Raw genomic sequence first — 16,159 nt, forward strand, 5'->3', positions numbered from 1 at the left:
ATGACATGCAATCCAAAATGGCCCGAAATAACTGATAACCTTCAATATGGCCAAAGAGCAGAATTTAGACCCGATTTAGTAACCAGGGTCTTTAACCTAAAGCTAAAAGAATTGTTGGATGATATTTCCAAAAAACATATACTTGGCATTTTAACAGCAAAAGTTCATGTAATTGAATTTCAAAAGAGGGGACTTCCGCATGCCCACATTCTTTTAATGGTTAAAAATGACGGTTCTGTGGATGCCGACAAACTTAATCAGCTTATATCCGCTGAAATACCAGATATTAATGAATATCCTCGGTTACATGCAGTTGTAACAAAGCATATGGTTCACGGCCCATGTGGTTCGGCAAATCTAAACTCACCATGTACGGGACCTGATGGAAAATGTACAAAAGAATTTCCAAAGCCATTCCAAAATGAAACTTTGGTAAACTGCGATGGTTATCCAAAATATCGTAGACGAAATACTGGCCAAACTGATGTAAATGGCAGATAGATTGACAACTCTTGGATTGTCCCATATAATCCATATATGAGCTTGAAATATAATTGTCACATTAATGTAGAAAGCTGTGCATCTGTAAAAAGTGTCAAGTACCTTTTCAAATACGTGTATAAAGGACATGACTGTGCAAATATTGCTATCTTTGAACAAGACGTCCTTAATCATGATGAAATTAAAACTTTCATGGACTCAAGGTACATAAGTGCTCCAGAAGCTGCTTGGCGACTTTTTGGCAATTCTATGCATGAGCAATCACATACAATCTATAGACTGCCAGTACATCTTCCGAGTGAACAAACTGTGTACTTCAATGCAGATAATGTGGAAGCTGCGGCCGCAAGAGCCGGATCAAAAGAAACTATGCTGACGGCTTGGTTTAAATTAAACGATACAGATGAAGATGCAAGGCTTTATTTATATGCCGATATCCCCGAACATTATGTCTTTAATAAAGTAAGTGGAGTCTGGAAACCACGTCAAAAAGAGACAAATAATACAATCGGTAGAATGTACCCTGTTAATTTATCTACCGACGCAGAAAAATATTGTCTTAGACTACTATTGCTTCATAAGCGAGGGGCTACTTCCTTTGAAGATCTTAGAACTGTAGAAGATGTAATCTATCCAACCTTCAAAGAAGCAGCCCAAAAAAGTGGCATATTTAGTGATGATGCTACTTGGGACTTTGCATTAACCGATGCAGCAATTTGGAAAATGCCTCGGCAAATGAGAGACTTATTTGCGTATATCTGCGTGTTTGCAGTTCCTCCTAACGCTTTGGAACTTTTCGAAAAATACAAAGCTGATTTGTATGAAGATTTTGCAAGAGATGCAAGGCACAGTCATACAGATAATTGCCAGCATTGTACAAATCTTGCTTTAGTAGAAATTCAAGCAATTCTTATCTTGAGCTACAAGAAATGCGAAGACTTTGGCTTGCCGTCTCCACCAGCCAACATGCGTGCGGCTGCGGACGAATATTTTGATGTACTTGCAGAGAAACAAAAAGGTGACGCATTGCAAGATACTCTTAACGGTGAGCAACGAAATGCTTTCGATACAGTATTAAATGCTGCCGAAAATGATAACCTTCCCCAGAATATTCTTTATGGATGGAGTTGGTGGAAGTGGGAAAACCCACGTCTACAAGACCATACTTTCCACAGTGCGTGGTGAAGGAAATATTGCATTACCTATGGCATCAACCGGGATTGCAGCCAATTTGCTTGATGGTGGACGAACTTACCATTCGCAATTTAAATTCCGCATTCCTATAGATGACACAACAACATCACCAATTCGATCGAAATCAGCAGATGCTGAGCTATTTAGACAAGCAAAATTGCTCATCTGGGATGAAGCTACAATGACCCCAAGTCTTGCATTAGTAGCAGTGGATAAATTTCTTAAAGAAGTGATGGATAATCAAAAGCCACTTGGTGGTAAAGTCCTACTACTAGGAGGAGATTTTAGACAAACGTTACCTGTAGTTCCTCATGCAAGTAGATCTGCCATTGTAGAAGCGAGTTTGAAATTTAACAGCTTATGGCGAAAAGTCAAAATTCTACACTTACTTAGTAATGTAAGGTCTGTAGACAAAAGCTATAGTGATTGGCTACTAAAATTGGGGGATGGGACATTAGATACTCCTCTTGGCCTTCCTAAAGATACAATTGAAATCCCAGAACAACTTATCTGTCGGGAGTCAATAATTTATGAAATATACGGAGAACGTCTTACGGTTGCCAATGTTGCCAACTTTTCAAAAATGGCAATTTTATGTCCAAAAAACATGGACGTTGACAAAATAAATGAAGAAATTTTAAATATTCTAGAAGGAAATTCGGTAACTTATTGCAGTACGGATTCCGTCGATGATGAAAGTGCAGAGGATAGACAACATTATCCTGTTGAATTCTTAAATGGTTTAACGCCATCTGGAATGCCTGTCCACAAGTTAAATCTTAAAAAGGGCAGCAATATTATGCTCCTTAGAAACTTAAATACGAAGCGAGGACTATGTAATGGCACCCGTCTAATTGTTGAAGACTTGAAGCCGAATTTAATAATTGCAAAAGTGCTTACAGGGTCTGCACAGCAACAAATTGTGTTCATTCCAAGAATCGATTTGTCCACTACAAATCAAGACTTTCCATTCGTTTTACGAAGAAGGCAGTTCCCAATTAAATTGGCATTTGCAATGACAATTAATAAGTCCCAAGGGCAAACTTTAGACAAGGTCGGAGTATATCTCCCTGAACCATGTTTTAGCCATGGTCAATTATATGTTGCCTTATCAAGAGTGCGACGCTTTGCAGATGCAAAAATTAAGATAATAGACGGCCCAGAACAGGGAAAATTAATTGAGGGCTCAGATAGAGTTTTTACCAAAAATGTGGTCTATGAAGAAATATTTGCAAGGCAATTAGACCCGGACTGTCAATAATTCAAATCAATTTGAGCTAGCGGTGGCTCAGACAAATGTACCGTCCGTGCTTTCTTAATAAAACAAAGAAAGCCTGTGGGGCAGCACGCAGAAGGGGGTCCACGTCCCCTGCCCTGGGAGGATATGATATCCTGCAAACGCTTCTGCAAAAATTACTTATAAAATAATACCGACAACAAAGACGTTTTATGTATGTAGATACATTCTAGGACCCGTCCTTGGACGGGCTATAGGCTAGTATACATATAAATGTACATACTAAAATACTAATTAATAACCCATTTGTTTACACAATAAAATAACAAAAATCTACATCAATACAGGCCGAGTTGTAATTAAATACTTTCATTTCATAAAAGTTGGAAAACCTTTATTAAAGTTACCTACACAGTTTTCTGAGTTACAAAAAATATGTGAGCGAATCACGTCAAGATAACTATAAAATTTAATTGTACATATCTGTAATTTCATAAAAAAAGTTCCAACCCTCCAGTTAATGAATTTAAAACACCAGTGAAAACGTATGTATTTAGGAATTTATGGCTTCAGTCAAATCTTGGTTCCTCTCCTCGGCTGGCCAAAGATTCTGGTTACGTTGGGGGAACAATTCGCACTGGGCGGTCACGCCTCTTCTTCGCCCCCGGATTGGCGTGGACTTGCTCGTGATACCGCAAATTGCTCAACCACTTGAACGCCTTGTCGCAAAGGGTACACTTGAATTTCCTCGCCTAGTAGAACAAGAATGAGTACTAATAGTGTTAGTTATACACAATTAAGTAAAAAATAAAATAAAATAAAAATAAACTAGCTGACAATTAGATAATATGGCTGTCATAATTAGCAAAGCAGTCGGATGGGGGCCGTGCATAACCAATGTACGTGGTCGATTTTTCTACCCTATAAAACTTTCAGATTGATTCAGTGTTTGATTTCTTGCACCGCACTTTAAAAAAATAAATTATACAATATTTCTTTTTCTTATTTTCACGGCAAACGCGTGAATTATTGGCAGCTTCAGTTATGTATTTAAAAAAATCGACCAAATACTCCACTTTATGCACGACCCCACCAAATTCCCTTATACCTGATCGTGGACTGCAACCATGTGCGAGTTCAAGCTGCCTCTCTGCGAGAACTGTTTCGGGCACTTTGCGCATAAAAAGGTAGCTCTTTTTCCCCCCTTTGGGTGCATCCTACTTTGATGAATTACCAGGTAGTTTTGAAATCGGAACGATTTGGGACATTGATCACAGATAAATTCTTGGCTTTCTTCCTCAGTCGTATGGCGACGTTTACAGTGACTTGCGAGTGACGACTTTTCGCGGAACGTAACCCCACACTCTCAAAAATGTACCATACTTCTCGAAAAGTAAAAAAGAATGTAACCCTGAACTGAGCATACGAAGGTATTTTAAAGTAAATCCAGTTGCTCTCGTATTAGTAAGCGATCCTTTTAACTCTGAAAGAACCATACTTGAGAATAACTTAAAAATGAGTCCACGTCTACTCCAATTAAAGTTAATCGAACTTCATTCCGAGTAAGCCTGTCGCAATTCGCCCGCCCTTCTTGATTTCTACCTTGGAGTTTGTTAGTCTATTCCAGACTTACATACACATTTCCCTCGTGAATTTCGAAATTTAAATTCCCATTTCAAAAGTTTCAAAAATGTGTGATACGGAAATCCAAAGATTATTATTTCCACTTAATCTTGGAAAATACTGTTAATTGTTTAAAGGTAAGATCTATTTTAGATTCATTCCATTCTCTATTTTTACAAAATAAACCCAAACTTTTGCACATTTTTTAACATAGATAATAATCTAACCGGAATCTTTACAACACCTTCAAAAAGATGACCTCATCCACGTCGTCCCACCTTTTCAACCTAATCTTCCACCCATTGTCAAGGACAAATTGATTGGACAAATTATGCAGAATATTTAACTCTGTTTCTCAGGTTATTTAGTGTTAATATCTCATTTTTTGCCATGCTGTAATATTATTTTTAACCTACATACATATGACAGTAATTGGATTGTAAAACTTAGTAGTTGTGAAATAATAAATAATCAATTACATAAATATATATTTGCCATTTTTAACTGAACTTTTAAATTAGTAAGGCGAGCCCCGGACAGAGTAGGTCATATACTCCAAACCGTGTTCACGTTTACTTAGAATCGGGCAAAATTGCATCATATAGAGTAACATCTTACTATGTGTCGTTCAAGCCTTGTGCATAATTTGGAGCATGCTACAACTCTGAGCGGAGTAAGACTAGTTCCTGCACGCATTACTCCGGGCAGCGTCGAAGCACTTTGACTACGTATTAGAGTGACATTTTACTTCATTCGAAGTGAAAATTTTTAAGAGTGCACATATTTGGCAGAGATGTGGCTTCTCGCCTGTATGGATTCTTCTGTGACTCCGAAAACTTATACAGGAAATCATCTTGTCGCAGTCGGGACAACGATATCGCTTGATGCCGGTGACGGGATCCGTGGCCTCGAACGTTCCCCAGCTATTGATCCCCTCGATGGACTCGACCGAGTCGTGTACGGTGGAAAGGTGCGTGCGGAGGGAGAGTTTTATCCCAAATTTTAAGTCACAGAGGGGACACGGCCAAACCGGGCCTTTTCGGGGTACCGGGATTTGGGAGGAGTGAAAAAGTTTTCGATGGGATTTAAGAGAAAGAGCATTTTTGGAGACGAGGCCGCAATCGGGACAGGCGACGGGAGGAAGGAGGTTCCGCCTGGGTTTCATAATGTCTGCAAATATGTAAGATAACGCAATATTTGGATTAGTTAATGAGCGGTATGATACTCTTAGAAATCTTGTATTATAGTTAGACAGGTATTGATTTCTCGGTGTTAAGCTAGCTATTACCACTTGGTATTAAAATTATACCGGTTTCGTAAAAATTTTCTACCGATATGGTAAAGTATTAATACGGAGCGAAGTATTACAGAACGGTATTAAAAAAAGACCTTGGAAGAGTCTTATATAATACCGCTTGGAAAATTTTACTACTGGATTTCTAAGAGTGCATAGGTAGAGCGCACATTACTTTGATAATATCGTAGTCTCTGTTGTGGGGTGACAGGTTTACGTATACGTTTCCTAGGGGGGACAGATTGGCCGTCGGCATGGTCCGCACCGTCAGCAGGTTTCTATGTATCAAACCAGAATTTGCGGTAATTTTAATTTGTAAGTAGATAGATGGATTTTTTATGAAAATAATCGAGAAGGATGAGAAAATATCCAATTTAACTGTTGGAATTTCCCCACCTGAGCATTTCCCTTGGGAACGACATCCTTTTCACTTTTCTCGACCTGGTTGGCCTGGCGATCCCCCTTTTTACTTTCCCCTTTATACCCCTCCTTCCTCCTGTTCGGATTGTCGTGACTTTTCACATGAATACGTAAAGCACTCCCCCGCGTGAACGCCATGTCACACAGGGTACACTTGAATTTCCTCACCTGGCAGAAACATGATTAATTGGTATTAATTATATCTGACGATTATGTAAATACGTGTAAACGAAACTCTGAAACCTGGTCATGAACTGCAACCACGTGTCTATTTAAGTATCTCCTGTTCTTGAACTGCTTCGGACACTTTGGGCAGAAGACGTAAACTATAGGCTTCTTCGCCATTAGGTGAATCCTTCGATGAGTCATCAACAGATATCGGACTGGGAACGACTTGGGACATTGGTCACAAAAAAATTCCTTTTTCTCCGTGGAATGCAGACGTTCAAGGTGGACGAGGAGTTCTCTCTTTCTTCGGAATGCAGCCCCACAGGTGGCGCAGACACAAGGCTTCTCTCCCGTGTGAATTAGTCTATGTTCCTTGAAATGTGTCGGAACTCTGATTATTTTGGAACAATCGGGACAACGGTATCGCTTGGCGTGGGTGACGGGATCGAAAACTGCGAATTCGTCGAGTCCGTCAAGGTCTAGAAGAGAAGGAAATATGTAAACACCTTATTGTATCAAAATAGGTGGCAACAGAAGTTGGAGACAGTAACATTTTAGCATAGGAGAAGCAGGGGCTATCAATATTGGAAGGATATGCATTTTCTGAATTTCTGGGGACAATTTCCACCGCCAATGAATGGTAATGGTAATGGTAATGTTTGAGTGAAAATGAATTTACGTCGATTCGATGGTCTGCCTTTGGGGAAGACGGGAAAACGCATTTGTTTGTGAGCGGGGGCAAATTCTAGGTTGTCTTCAGAGGAAGAATTACAGCTTGGGAGGGTGTACTCGTCATCCTGCTCGTTCGGGTTATCGTCAAAATCGTCGTCCAAACGTTGTTGAGGTATCTGTAAAACGAGTGATTTTAGATTTTACACTTTTCAAAAATTAAAATTCAATTCACCCAGTCAGTGGTAACATTGTAAAATCATTAAGTTTTGTAAAATATGTAATTTTACAAACTTTACAAAATAAAGAGACGCCCGTGAGCTGAAGAAATTTGTAAATATTCGTATGCAATCTAATGTTCCTTATATATATTTGAAAAGTTTCGAGAACTTTGTAAGTTTCTGGATTTTACAATATTACGAAAGCCTGCGTGAATTGCAGTACTCCATGGGTTCAACTGTTTTTTACCCTTTTCGCCACCTTGCGCTTTCTCTCCAACGGAACTTTCCACTTGGCGAGATCTTTCTTACTTAATCTGTCCAGCACGAGGCGAAAGTCACGTTCACCAAATGACTTAGTGTGACCTTGACCTGACCCAAGATTCTTGTCAATATCGCCATTTCTCCCAGTGCGATCACGATCTCTGCATATTTTAAAATACATTGTGAAAAAAACTGGAGGTTGACGTATTTATGTATCTAATATTTTTAAAAGGCTCGTACATCTTGCGTCGTAATTTATTTCCCGTGGTAAGAATGATCTTTTCTTGATTCTTATTATTAACCCTCGAGCCTGGCGTCTCCTTGGCTAGGATGGATTTTAAATCTAGAACTAAATGGGACAACTTAATTGATATTTTGTTAAAACATTGAGGCAATTCACGAAGTCATTTAGTAACGTGTAAAATCCATAAATTGGATAAAATAATTTCACTAAATAAAACTCTCCAGAAATACTTGGAAAATTCTGACAAAACTTTATTAACGATATTTACGGATTTTACAATGTCACCAAAGCCTGCGTGAATTGCCTCGTTATGTAATTAATGAACCAAATACTGGTCGTTCTTATTTTATTACCAGGTCGTATACAACATTCAAGGTCATCTTCTTCGTCCGGACTGAAAGCTAGGTCAAAGGGGTCAAAATCGTCGTCATCTTCTTGACTTGGAGGAGAAGGACACAATTCTTCTTCCACTTTCACATCAGCATCATCTTGACGGTCCTTTTTATTAACACTCGTGGCTAGAATGGATTTAAATCTAGAACTGAATGTTTCTTCAAAAGTGATATTTTGTAAAAAAAAAAAAAAAAAAATATCACGCAGGTATTGGTAACTCGTAAAATATGTACGTATCGAAAAATTATTTTACAAACTTCCAAAAAAGAAAAACACGCCTTTCATCTGACGATTAGTAAGTTTACGAAAAAACGGATTACGGAAGCCTCTTTTGCTTAGAAATATTTGTAAGAAGTTTACAGATTTTACAATATTACCAAAGCCTTGCGTGATTGCCCATTAACTTAAGTAATTATTTAACCAAATACTAATCCTTGTTATTTTATTACCAGGTGGTATATAACTATTAAGATCTTCTTCTTCGTTTGGATTGAAAGATAGGTCACAAGGGTCAAAATCGTCATCATCTTCTTGACTTGGAGAAGGACACATTTCTTCCTCCACTTTCACATCAGCATCATCTTCATCGCCAATTAAAAACCTACAGTGCAGACTCCATATAGCCCGAGTCAGGGACATAGTCCCTGACTCAATAAGTCAGAGCCCGCTTCTAAATTCTTTTCCGAACTGACCGACATAATATCACCAACTTCCGTGTTGTGGATGGTTAAAAGTTTGTTAGATAGTTTCTATTATTTGGTACCAAATTTTTGAATTAGTTACAAATCATGTGCCTTGACCACCATGACCAGTGGCTTCTTTAACAACCTGAAGTTCTAAGCTGTATGTATGTGCTATTCAGCCTCCAAATCAAATTTCAGCTCGATATAACGATTTTTAAAAATCAGTATGGGTCACCCCATACTGATTGCACTCTGGTCACTTTGGTCTGGTTGCACTTTGTTCACTTTTAACTTCATATTCTTTAATTAGCAGTCATTAAGTATCATTGTGCCGGATTTCATCTTTTTAAAACAATTTCTAAAAATCGGTATGGGTCCCCCCATAGGGGCGTTCCAGATAAAAATTTTACCAATATCATATCATATTCTTTTATTAAGACCCATAAGCAACCTCTCCACCAAATTTCAGTTCGATATGATGGTTTTGAAAAATCGGTATGGGTCACCCCATAGGGTCACTCATGATGAAAATTTTTCCAACCTGAAGTTATTTTTTTCTATTAGGAGCCATTAGCAACCTCTGTACCAAATTTCAGCTCTCTCCAACAATTTTGAAATTTTGGTGCATAAGACCCCACCCACTCCGATGACCCCCACCGGTCAACCACTGGACCGATTTCGCCCATCTTCGAACTCGTTTCCTAACTTTGTCCAATATGCATATGGTAAAAATTTCAAGTCAATCGGTTCAGCCGTTTTGGCTCTATCGTGCCGGACAGACAGACGGACAGACAGACAGACAGACGGACGGACATGACGGTTCCATAAGCCCTGTCTCGGGCTAAAAAGTGTCACAAAAAATGGCATCTTGGACCTCAGACGTAGTGACGGACAAAAAGTCGGCGAAGGGCAAGGTCAAAATGTCGTTGAGCACGTTTATCAGTCTGGTGACACCAGTCGGGTTAGGATCTGTGTTTAAAATTAGTAAAATACATTGCCCTCAAGATAATAAAATTGTTCAATTTACTAAATTTATCCTGATCGATAATTATTCCAGCGCCGAGCAATGCGACGAATTCTTTGTCGAGTCTGAGCCACAAATTGTTTCAGGGATTCGACCTCCGCGGACAACTCGGTCGCCAGGTCGGCCTTCATGTCGCCGTCCTGTAATTTAAATTTATTGTGTTAAATTTTAACACTTTGCGTAAAAATAACCTTAAATTATTGAGGTTCTTAAAATACGAAAGATATTTTTAATTGTGTCACTAAATAAAAATTACTAAATCCACTCACCTTAAAGGTTACAGCTTTACCAATTCTGAAGCTATAAATTGTTTAAAATTCGAAATATATAAATACTCATGTTTTATAAAATGTGGATTAAACATTAAGGGGCCGTCCATAAATTACGTAACGCAAGAGGGGGGGAGGGGGGGTCATGGGAAGTGCGTTACGAATTGTTATGAAGGGGGTGGGGGGTATAAAAAATTTGTTACGTAACACATTTAATAAACTCGACTAAAATTCGCCAAATAGGATACGCCGAGCATATTGAATTCATGTCATCCAAAGGGTTTCAGTGTACGCATGTAAATATACATTTTTCATTAGTTTTCCAGGTGTAAATTGAGAAAAGGTTGCATTACAGTGGGGAATTTTAGGCCGAACCGGTCAAGAAAGGGGGGGGGGGTAACGAGTCCATCGTTCAATTCTGTTACCAAGAAATATACCAAAAAATCTAGTTTATTTTTACATAGATATGTACAACCAGATCAATTCATTTGCTTCATTTTGAAATATTTAAGTGCAAAGTTGTCACAAATTTTCTAGCTCAATGCAAAAAAGTTTGCGGTCAAAAGTTTGACCTTAAATATCTCAGAATGGAGTAACCGAAATAACCTGGTTATACAGGTAAAAATAAACTGGATTTTTGGCTCTATTTTGTGGTAACAGAATGAGAGATACCCCCCTTTCCTTTCATCGGTGCGGCCCCAAAATTCCCCACAATGCATTGCGAATGCTAAGTAAATCACCTGCGGTGAAATCAAATTTATGTTACGTTACGAAGGGGGAGGGGGGGGGGGTAGTCGAGAAGCGTTACGATGCCGTTACGAGAGGGGAGGGGGGGTCTAAAAAATGACGATTTTTGCGTTACGTAATTTATGGACGGCCCCTAAATAATATTTACTTTCACATCATCACAGCTGCATTGCACAAATAACAAACCCGCACAAAATTCTGAACTGAAAATCTCAAACATTTTCCATTCTCTAAAAAAATTCTATGAATTTGATCGTTCCAAGATTTTATCTAAAATTATAATTTTTTTCATGTAAGAATTCTACTCACAAAGAAATTTCCTGCATGATGAAATGCATAACAATTACATTTGAACTATAATAATAAGAAAATTAACCAGAAATAGTTTTACTTCTTCATGTAAATAAATAAATAAATAAATAACAATTTGAATACTTTTTAGAAATTCGATCCTCCAAATAGAAATTTATTTAAAATAAAACAAACAACGGTGTTATGAACTTGTAACTTTTTGTGTTCGAATATTTTACAGTTTTCATGGAAATATTTTCATGACGAATTCATGATGGAGGCAAAGTGAGACGAGCGTCCCCGATTTGCGAAGTACTTTCTCCGTGTATCTCTTCTGCTCGTGGACTCTGCGCTCGCTGAAAGCACATGTTGCGAGTGGAAATGCAAACCCAATGTTATTCAACTCTGAGAAAACCATACCCTGAAATCCACGTGCAAAATTTCTCATGTGCAAAACTGGTTAGCGTTCAATAGTTGCAGGATTTTGGTACCTTATTAGTAGATCTATACGTAGGTATATAGTTATTGCCGTATTAATACTGTCTTAATTAATATTAAACATAACATATTGAGACAACATTAACATGTTAGATTAATTTTTAAATTAGTTTCTGCGTATAAAAATGCACATATTGTTTCGAAATTGTATTCCGAAAATGATATCAATTCAATCGGACTACCCTTTCCTGATTATCTTCCAGCCACACCTCTTGACCTGGGGCGGAGGGTGTGGTTATATCATAAAAAGCGAAATCAAATAACTTTTGACATAATAGAATGCTGACCAGGACTACACCCCCCTGTTAATCAGGGGGTGTTGCTGGGGGGAAATTGAGATTGTTGATGAAAGTGAAACTGCTGCTGACTAGCACAAATAATTTGACTGTATATATTTAGTATGCTGTAAATATGCAGTATGAGTGAACTGATTCAGCGAAGCATTGAGACAATTTTTAAATAATTAGATGCTAAACCTGGGTAAAAGTTTATTCTCAACTGGAGAATCTCCAGTCGAGAACCACCTCGATAAAAAAATAAAACCGTTTCTCAAATACTAAATTTTATTAGTTTGAGTCAAGCCAAGCTACGAGAAAGAGGCATTCTACTCCCGTTAAATAAGTTGACACGGCTCTAAGTTAGCACCAATTCTTTCCACTTTCCTCGCCAACATCATTATTTTTTCAGTTTTCTGGATAAAACCCAGAGAACAATTTAATTCGGATAAAAAATGTCGGAAACTTGTTGTTGCGGGTGCTGCACGGTGGGAAAGGGAACGCTCATCATTGGAATTCTCAATATTGTAAGAATTCGTATTACACAATTAGTTAAACAGAATTATCAAAAGGAAATCAATTTATTATCAATAAAATTGCAATTGTGCAGAAAACAGTGAAGGCATTCCTTGGTATCATTCGTTTTTTTGTATCGTAAAATTACTTACGACGATTACAAGATTTTGTAGGCGTCGGAAAATTCTGTGATCGAAAATCGCGTTACTAAGGTTACAATTTTTTACGAAAAGGGGCCCCTTGTTTTTTCTTTGCAAAGTATTTTATGAAACTAAGGATATGAACAGATAATGAATACCGTCAATAAGAAATAAAAATGCGAAGATTTAGTATTGTACTATCGACTGCATTTTACGCGGAATTGAATAATTTTTTCAGGTCGAATGCATCGTCTCCCTTGTACTGCACTCTATTCGTCTCAGTTTCATCATAAAGTACCCCGAACAAGTCAAGGAAAACGATTTCCCACCCTTTCCACAATTTACGCATACAAAAAAAATAATTTCCCCAGCCAATCTCTGCATCGCGTTCAGTAGCACCCAGATCTTCGTGACGATCGTGTACTTGATCCTGGCATGCCTCATGGTCCATGGATATCGCGTGGTAAGCTGTACATATATTTCTGCTGAAATTAGTGAAATTTGAATAAAAATATTGGGGGTAAGTTTTAGTAAAAGTTCCCCCCCCCCACTTGAAAATTCACCTACGAACTGGCCCATCTCCTAGACTAATATTTAGTTGACCATTTTCTTTTTTTAATTATGTTGCGATGGCGAACTCGTAAGACAATGTCGATATGTTATGTTATCATAAAAACGACGATTTATAGACCAACAAGCTTATCCCCTTTCTGATCTTCATGTTAATCTTAAAACGAGTAAGAAGATACAAGACCCACACACCTTTATGACATAACATTTTTTATTACATAATATGTCCCTTAATGAATATCCCTATTGGTGGCATTTTTAGCCGAATCACCGTTTCATCAGGCCATGGTTGATCGGGTACTATGGGCTCCTTTCCATGGCTGCTGTCACGATTTTGGCCATGTTTTTCATGGTCGCTGTGGCCGGGTACGTCGCCGCGGGATTTATTGTGCTCGCTATAGGTGGGCTTTTGCTGGCAGTGCAGACCTACTTTGTCTTCGTGGTGAAAAGATTCGTCGACGAGTTGAAGCGAGGCGCGATTTATTAAAGTTATGAAAACAATATTGGAAAAGTACATAAAATGCTTCTTTAAAAAATTCAATTTTTTCTTAGGAAAATACATATATGTATGCTAAATTTGCTTTGTCACATATTTTATCAACTATTTGATACATATTATGTATAAAAATTATAATTATGCTCATAATGTACAATATAAAAATTGTGTTATTTTAATCGGCACAACTGGCACAAGAGGACATGTTTATTCAAGAGGATGTGTTTATTATTTTGCACGCTTTCGGATAAACATGCAGCATTTCTTTATCGGACAAAGCGGAATCGATAAATGAAAAATTTTGTCAATAATTAAATAAATTCAATTGGTGAAAAGTATTGATAATTGCTTGCTTACTTTGTACATATGTGTATACATGGCTATTTACAGTTTACAGGTACTTATTTCATTAATCCTGCAAGATCACATGGCATCATGTCCATTGCATATACAGTACTTAAATATGTATGTACATATACATGAATATCTGCATAAAATATATTCGTCATCATTGTACATATCCAGAAATGACCAAGTTTATTCCCCTTCAAAATTTCGTTCATGCTGGAACTGGAAGGAGGAAGGAAGTCAACTTTCCCCTTTGCTGGCTCTGTTACCCAAAACTTTCCCCAACTTTCGCTTGGTCACCCAACCAACCTTTACATTAAGAGCAACAATTGACTGTCGGTGGCAGCCTGGCTCAAAGCGTAAACTGTGACCACGAAAGAACCAAATTCCCAATTCTTTTGAGTAAATCTTTTGTCCTTCTAAATACACAATGAATGGTCCCCTCGTATGCTGCTTAGCTCACTCGGTTACAAAACAATTAGTAATTTTAAAGAGGAATTAGGTATAAAAGGAGTAACTTCTTTAAAAAAATTTAGAAATGGAATCCTCCAAGTAGAAATTTATTTCAAACAATGTTACGAACTTGTACATAGTTTTTAAGGGACAAATATTTTACAGCTCTTTTTATTTATATAAATAGTTTTTCATAAGTTTGATGTGAAACATTCAGTTCGAGGAGAAGTTAGACCATTGTCTGCAGTACTTTATCATAATTTGTATAGTGTATTTTCATGCTTATCTCCTGCTCGTGGACTCTGCATTGGGAGAAAGCACCTGGTGAAAGTTTAACATGCAAACTCAAAAACTCTGCATTAAAAAGATACCGTAAAATCGAAATTCTTAAGTTTGTTACATGCATGTGCAAAAAATATATACGAAGTTCTACACTGAAATGCAGGCAGCTTTCATTCTTGAGGATTATATATGTACTTGGCAAGGAAGAGCATGTTATTTGGTCGTCAGTATTTAGATCCTTAAGCATTTAGATATTTAGTTACTACCGTATTGAGACGAACTATGCACGTAATGCTGAAAAATTAAGGTCAACTCATTCAATGTTAAAATAGGTATGTTAATAGTCTACCGCAGTTTTAATCCATTTGACAAGAACTATTTTAATACAGATTTGAATGTGACGTGTTTAAAGACATGTATTTTTAGTTTGTGGTTTTGAATGTAATTTTTTATCTTCATAATGTCACACGTTCAAAATTCAACCAATCGCGAATTGAGTAAATATGTTTGGCCACAAATTATCATAAAAGCTTTTCATACTCAATCTCACTAATATTGAAAATTTCATTCAGCCTGACACCCCCTCACTATTTAGTTGCTGCAATAAATTAATCAAATCATATACTCATTTAAATCGCGATCTAATTACTTAATTGTAATCCCAAATATTTAACTTGGTGCATTTACTTAATTGAAAAACCTAAATGTGTTCCATTTGTTTGCCCAATTATTTATGTAAATAAATACCGTCGTAGCTAAAAATTCTCAATTTGATGAAACTGTCAAGCCACACTGCATTTAGAATTTGTCCCTCAAAAAATGGGCCACCATGCGCTGCGCTTATCACAAATTTTAGGCTATTTTCCAGTACCAATTAAAAATGGGAATCGTACCCTTCTTCCGATTACGTCAACCATAATATTTTGTCTTCTTGGGGTTGGGAATATTCATCTATTTATTCCCTACTTGTCTGAAGATCCGTCGATAAAGGGGGCTACGAGGGGGGGCCGACAACTAGTGACGAGCACTTACTACTCAACCATCCTGATTAAAGGAGCAGTCCACATCTTCGCCGTCGTATTCATTAGGGTCACACTTTTTCTGAACAGGGAAGAACTATCGCAATTTTACGGTGAATTCAACCGCTTGGTGGAAACATTTTCAATTTTTTCTCGAAAAGCGAATATTTCTGAAGAAGCAAAAAGAAAAACGCCTCCTGCAGTGGGGAATAGATATGATAGACGATTACGTATCGAGCTGATTATGCTCTATTTGTTGTGGATCGCATTCATTGGTGACATGTGGGAGGGATATCTAGCAAATCCAAATAAAGGAGGTACAT

The 16,159-nt window shown here is 37.6% G+C and overlaps 2 protein-coding genes across 2 annotated transcripts; one reads left to right on the forward strand and one right to left on the reverse strand.

The window, feature by feature from the left end:
• On the forward strand, positions 1–2,956 carry LOC110849854. The gene is made up of 5 exons (XM_022097317.1): positions 1–460; positions 572–704; positions 780–963; positions 1,084–1,529; positions 1,609–2,956. Exons 1-5 carry the CDS (start codon positions 1–3, stop codon positions 2,954–2,956), a joined length of 2,571 nt encoding a protein of 856 aa, XP_021953009.1.
• A 2,635-nt stretch (positions 2,957–5,591) lies between these two features.
• LOC110849855 (zinc finger protein 37) lies at positions 5,592–10,305 on the reverse strand. Its single transcript, XM_035851925.1, has 11 exons — positions 10,202–10,305; positions 9,936–10,072; positions 9,783–9,877; positions 8,675–8,826; positions 8,186–8,350; positions 7,829–7,937; positions 7,575–7,749; positions 7,117–7,285; positions 6,246–6,916; positions 6,025–6,127; positions 5,592–5,725 (listed from the first exon to the last, which is right to left on the reverse strand). The coding sequence occupies exons 4-9, from the start codon at positions 8,775–8,777 to the stop codon at positions 6,480–6,482; spliced, it is 1,158 nt and encodes a 385-aa protein (XP_035707818.1). The 5' UTR covers positions 8,778–8,826; positions 9,783–9,877; positions 9,936–10,072; positions 10,202–10,305; the 3' UTR covers positions 5,592–5,725; positions 6,025–6,127; positions 6,246–6,479.
• Positions 10,306–16,159: the final 5,854 nt, after the last annotated feature.

The sequence above is a fragment of the Folsomia candida genome, unplaced genomic scaffold, assembly GCF_002217175.1.
Source record: "Folsomia candida strain VU population unplaced genomic scaffold, ASM221717v1 Fcan01_Sc005, whole genome shotgun sequence".
Classification (NCBI taxonomy): domain Eukaryota; kingdom Metazoa; phylum Arthropoda; class Collembola; order Entomobryomorpha; family Isotomidae; genus Folsomia; species Folsomia candida.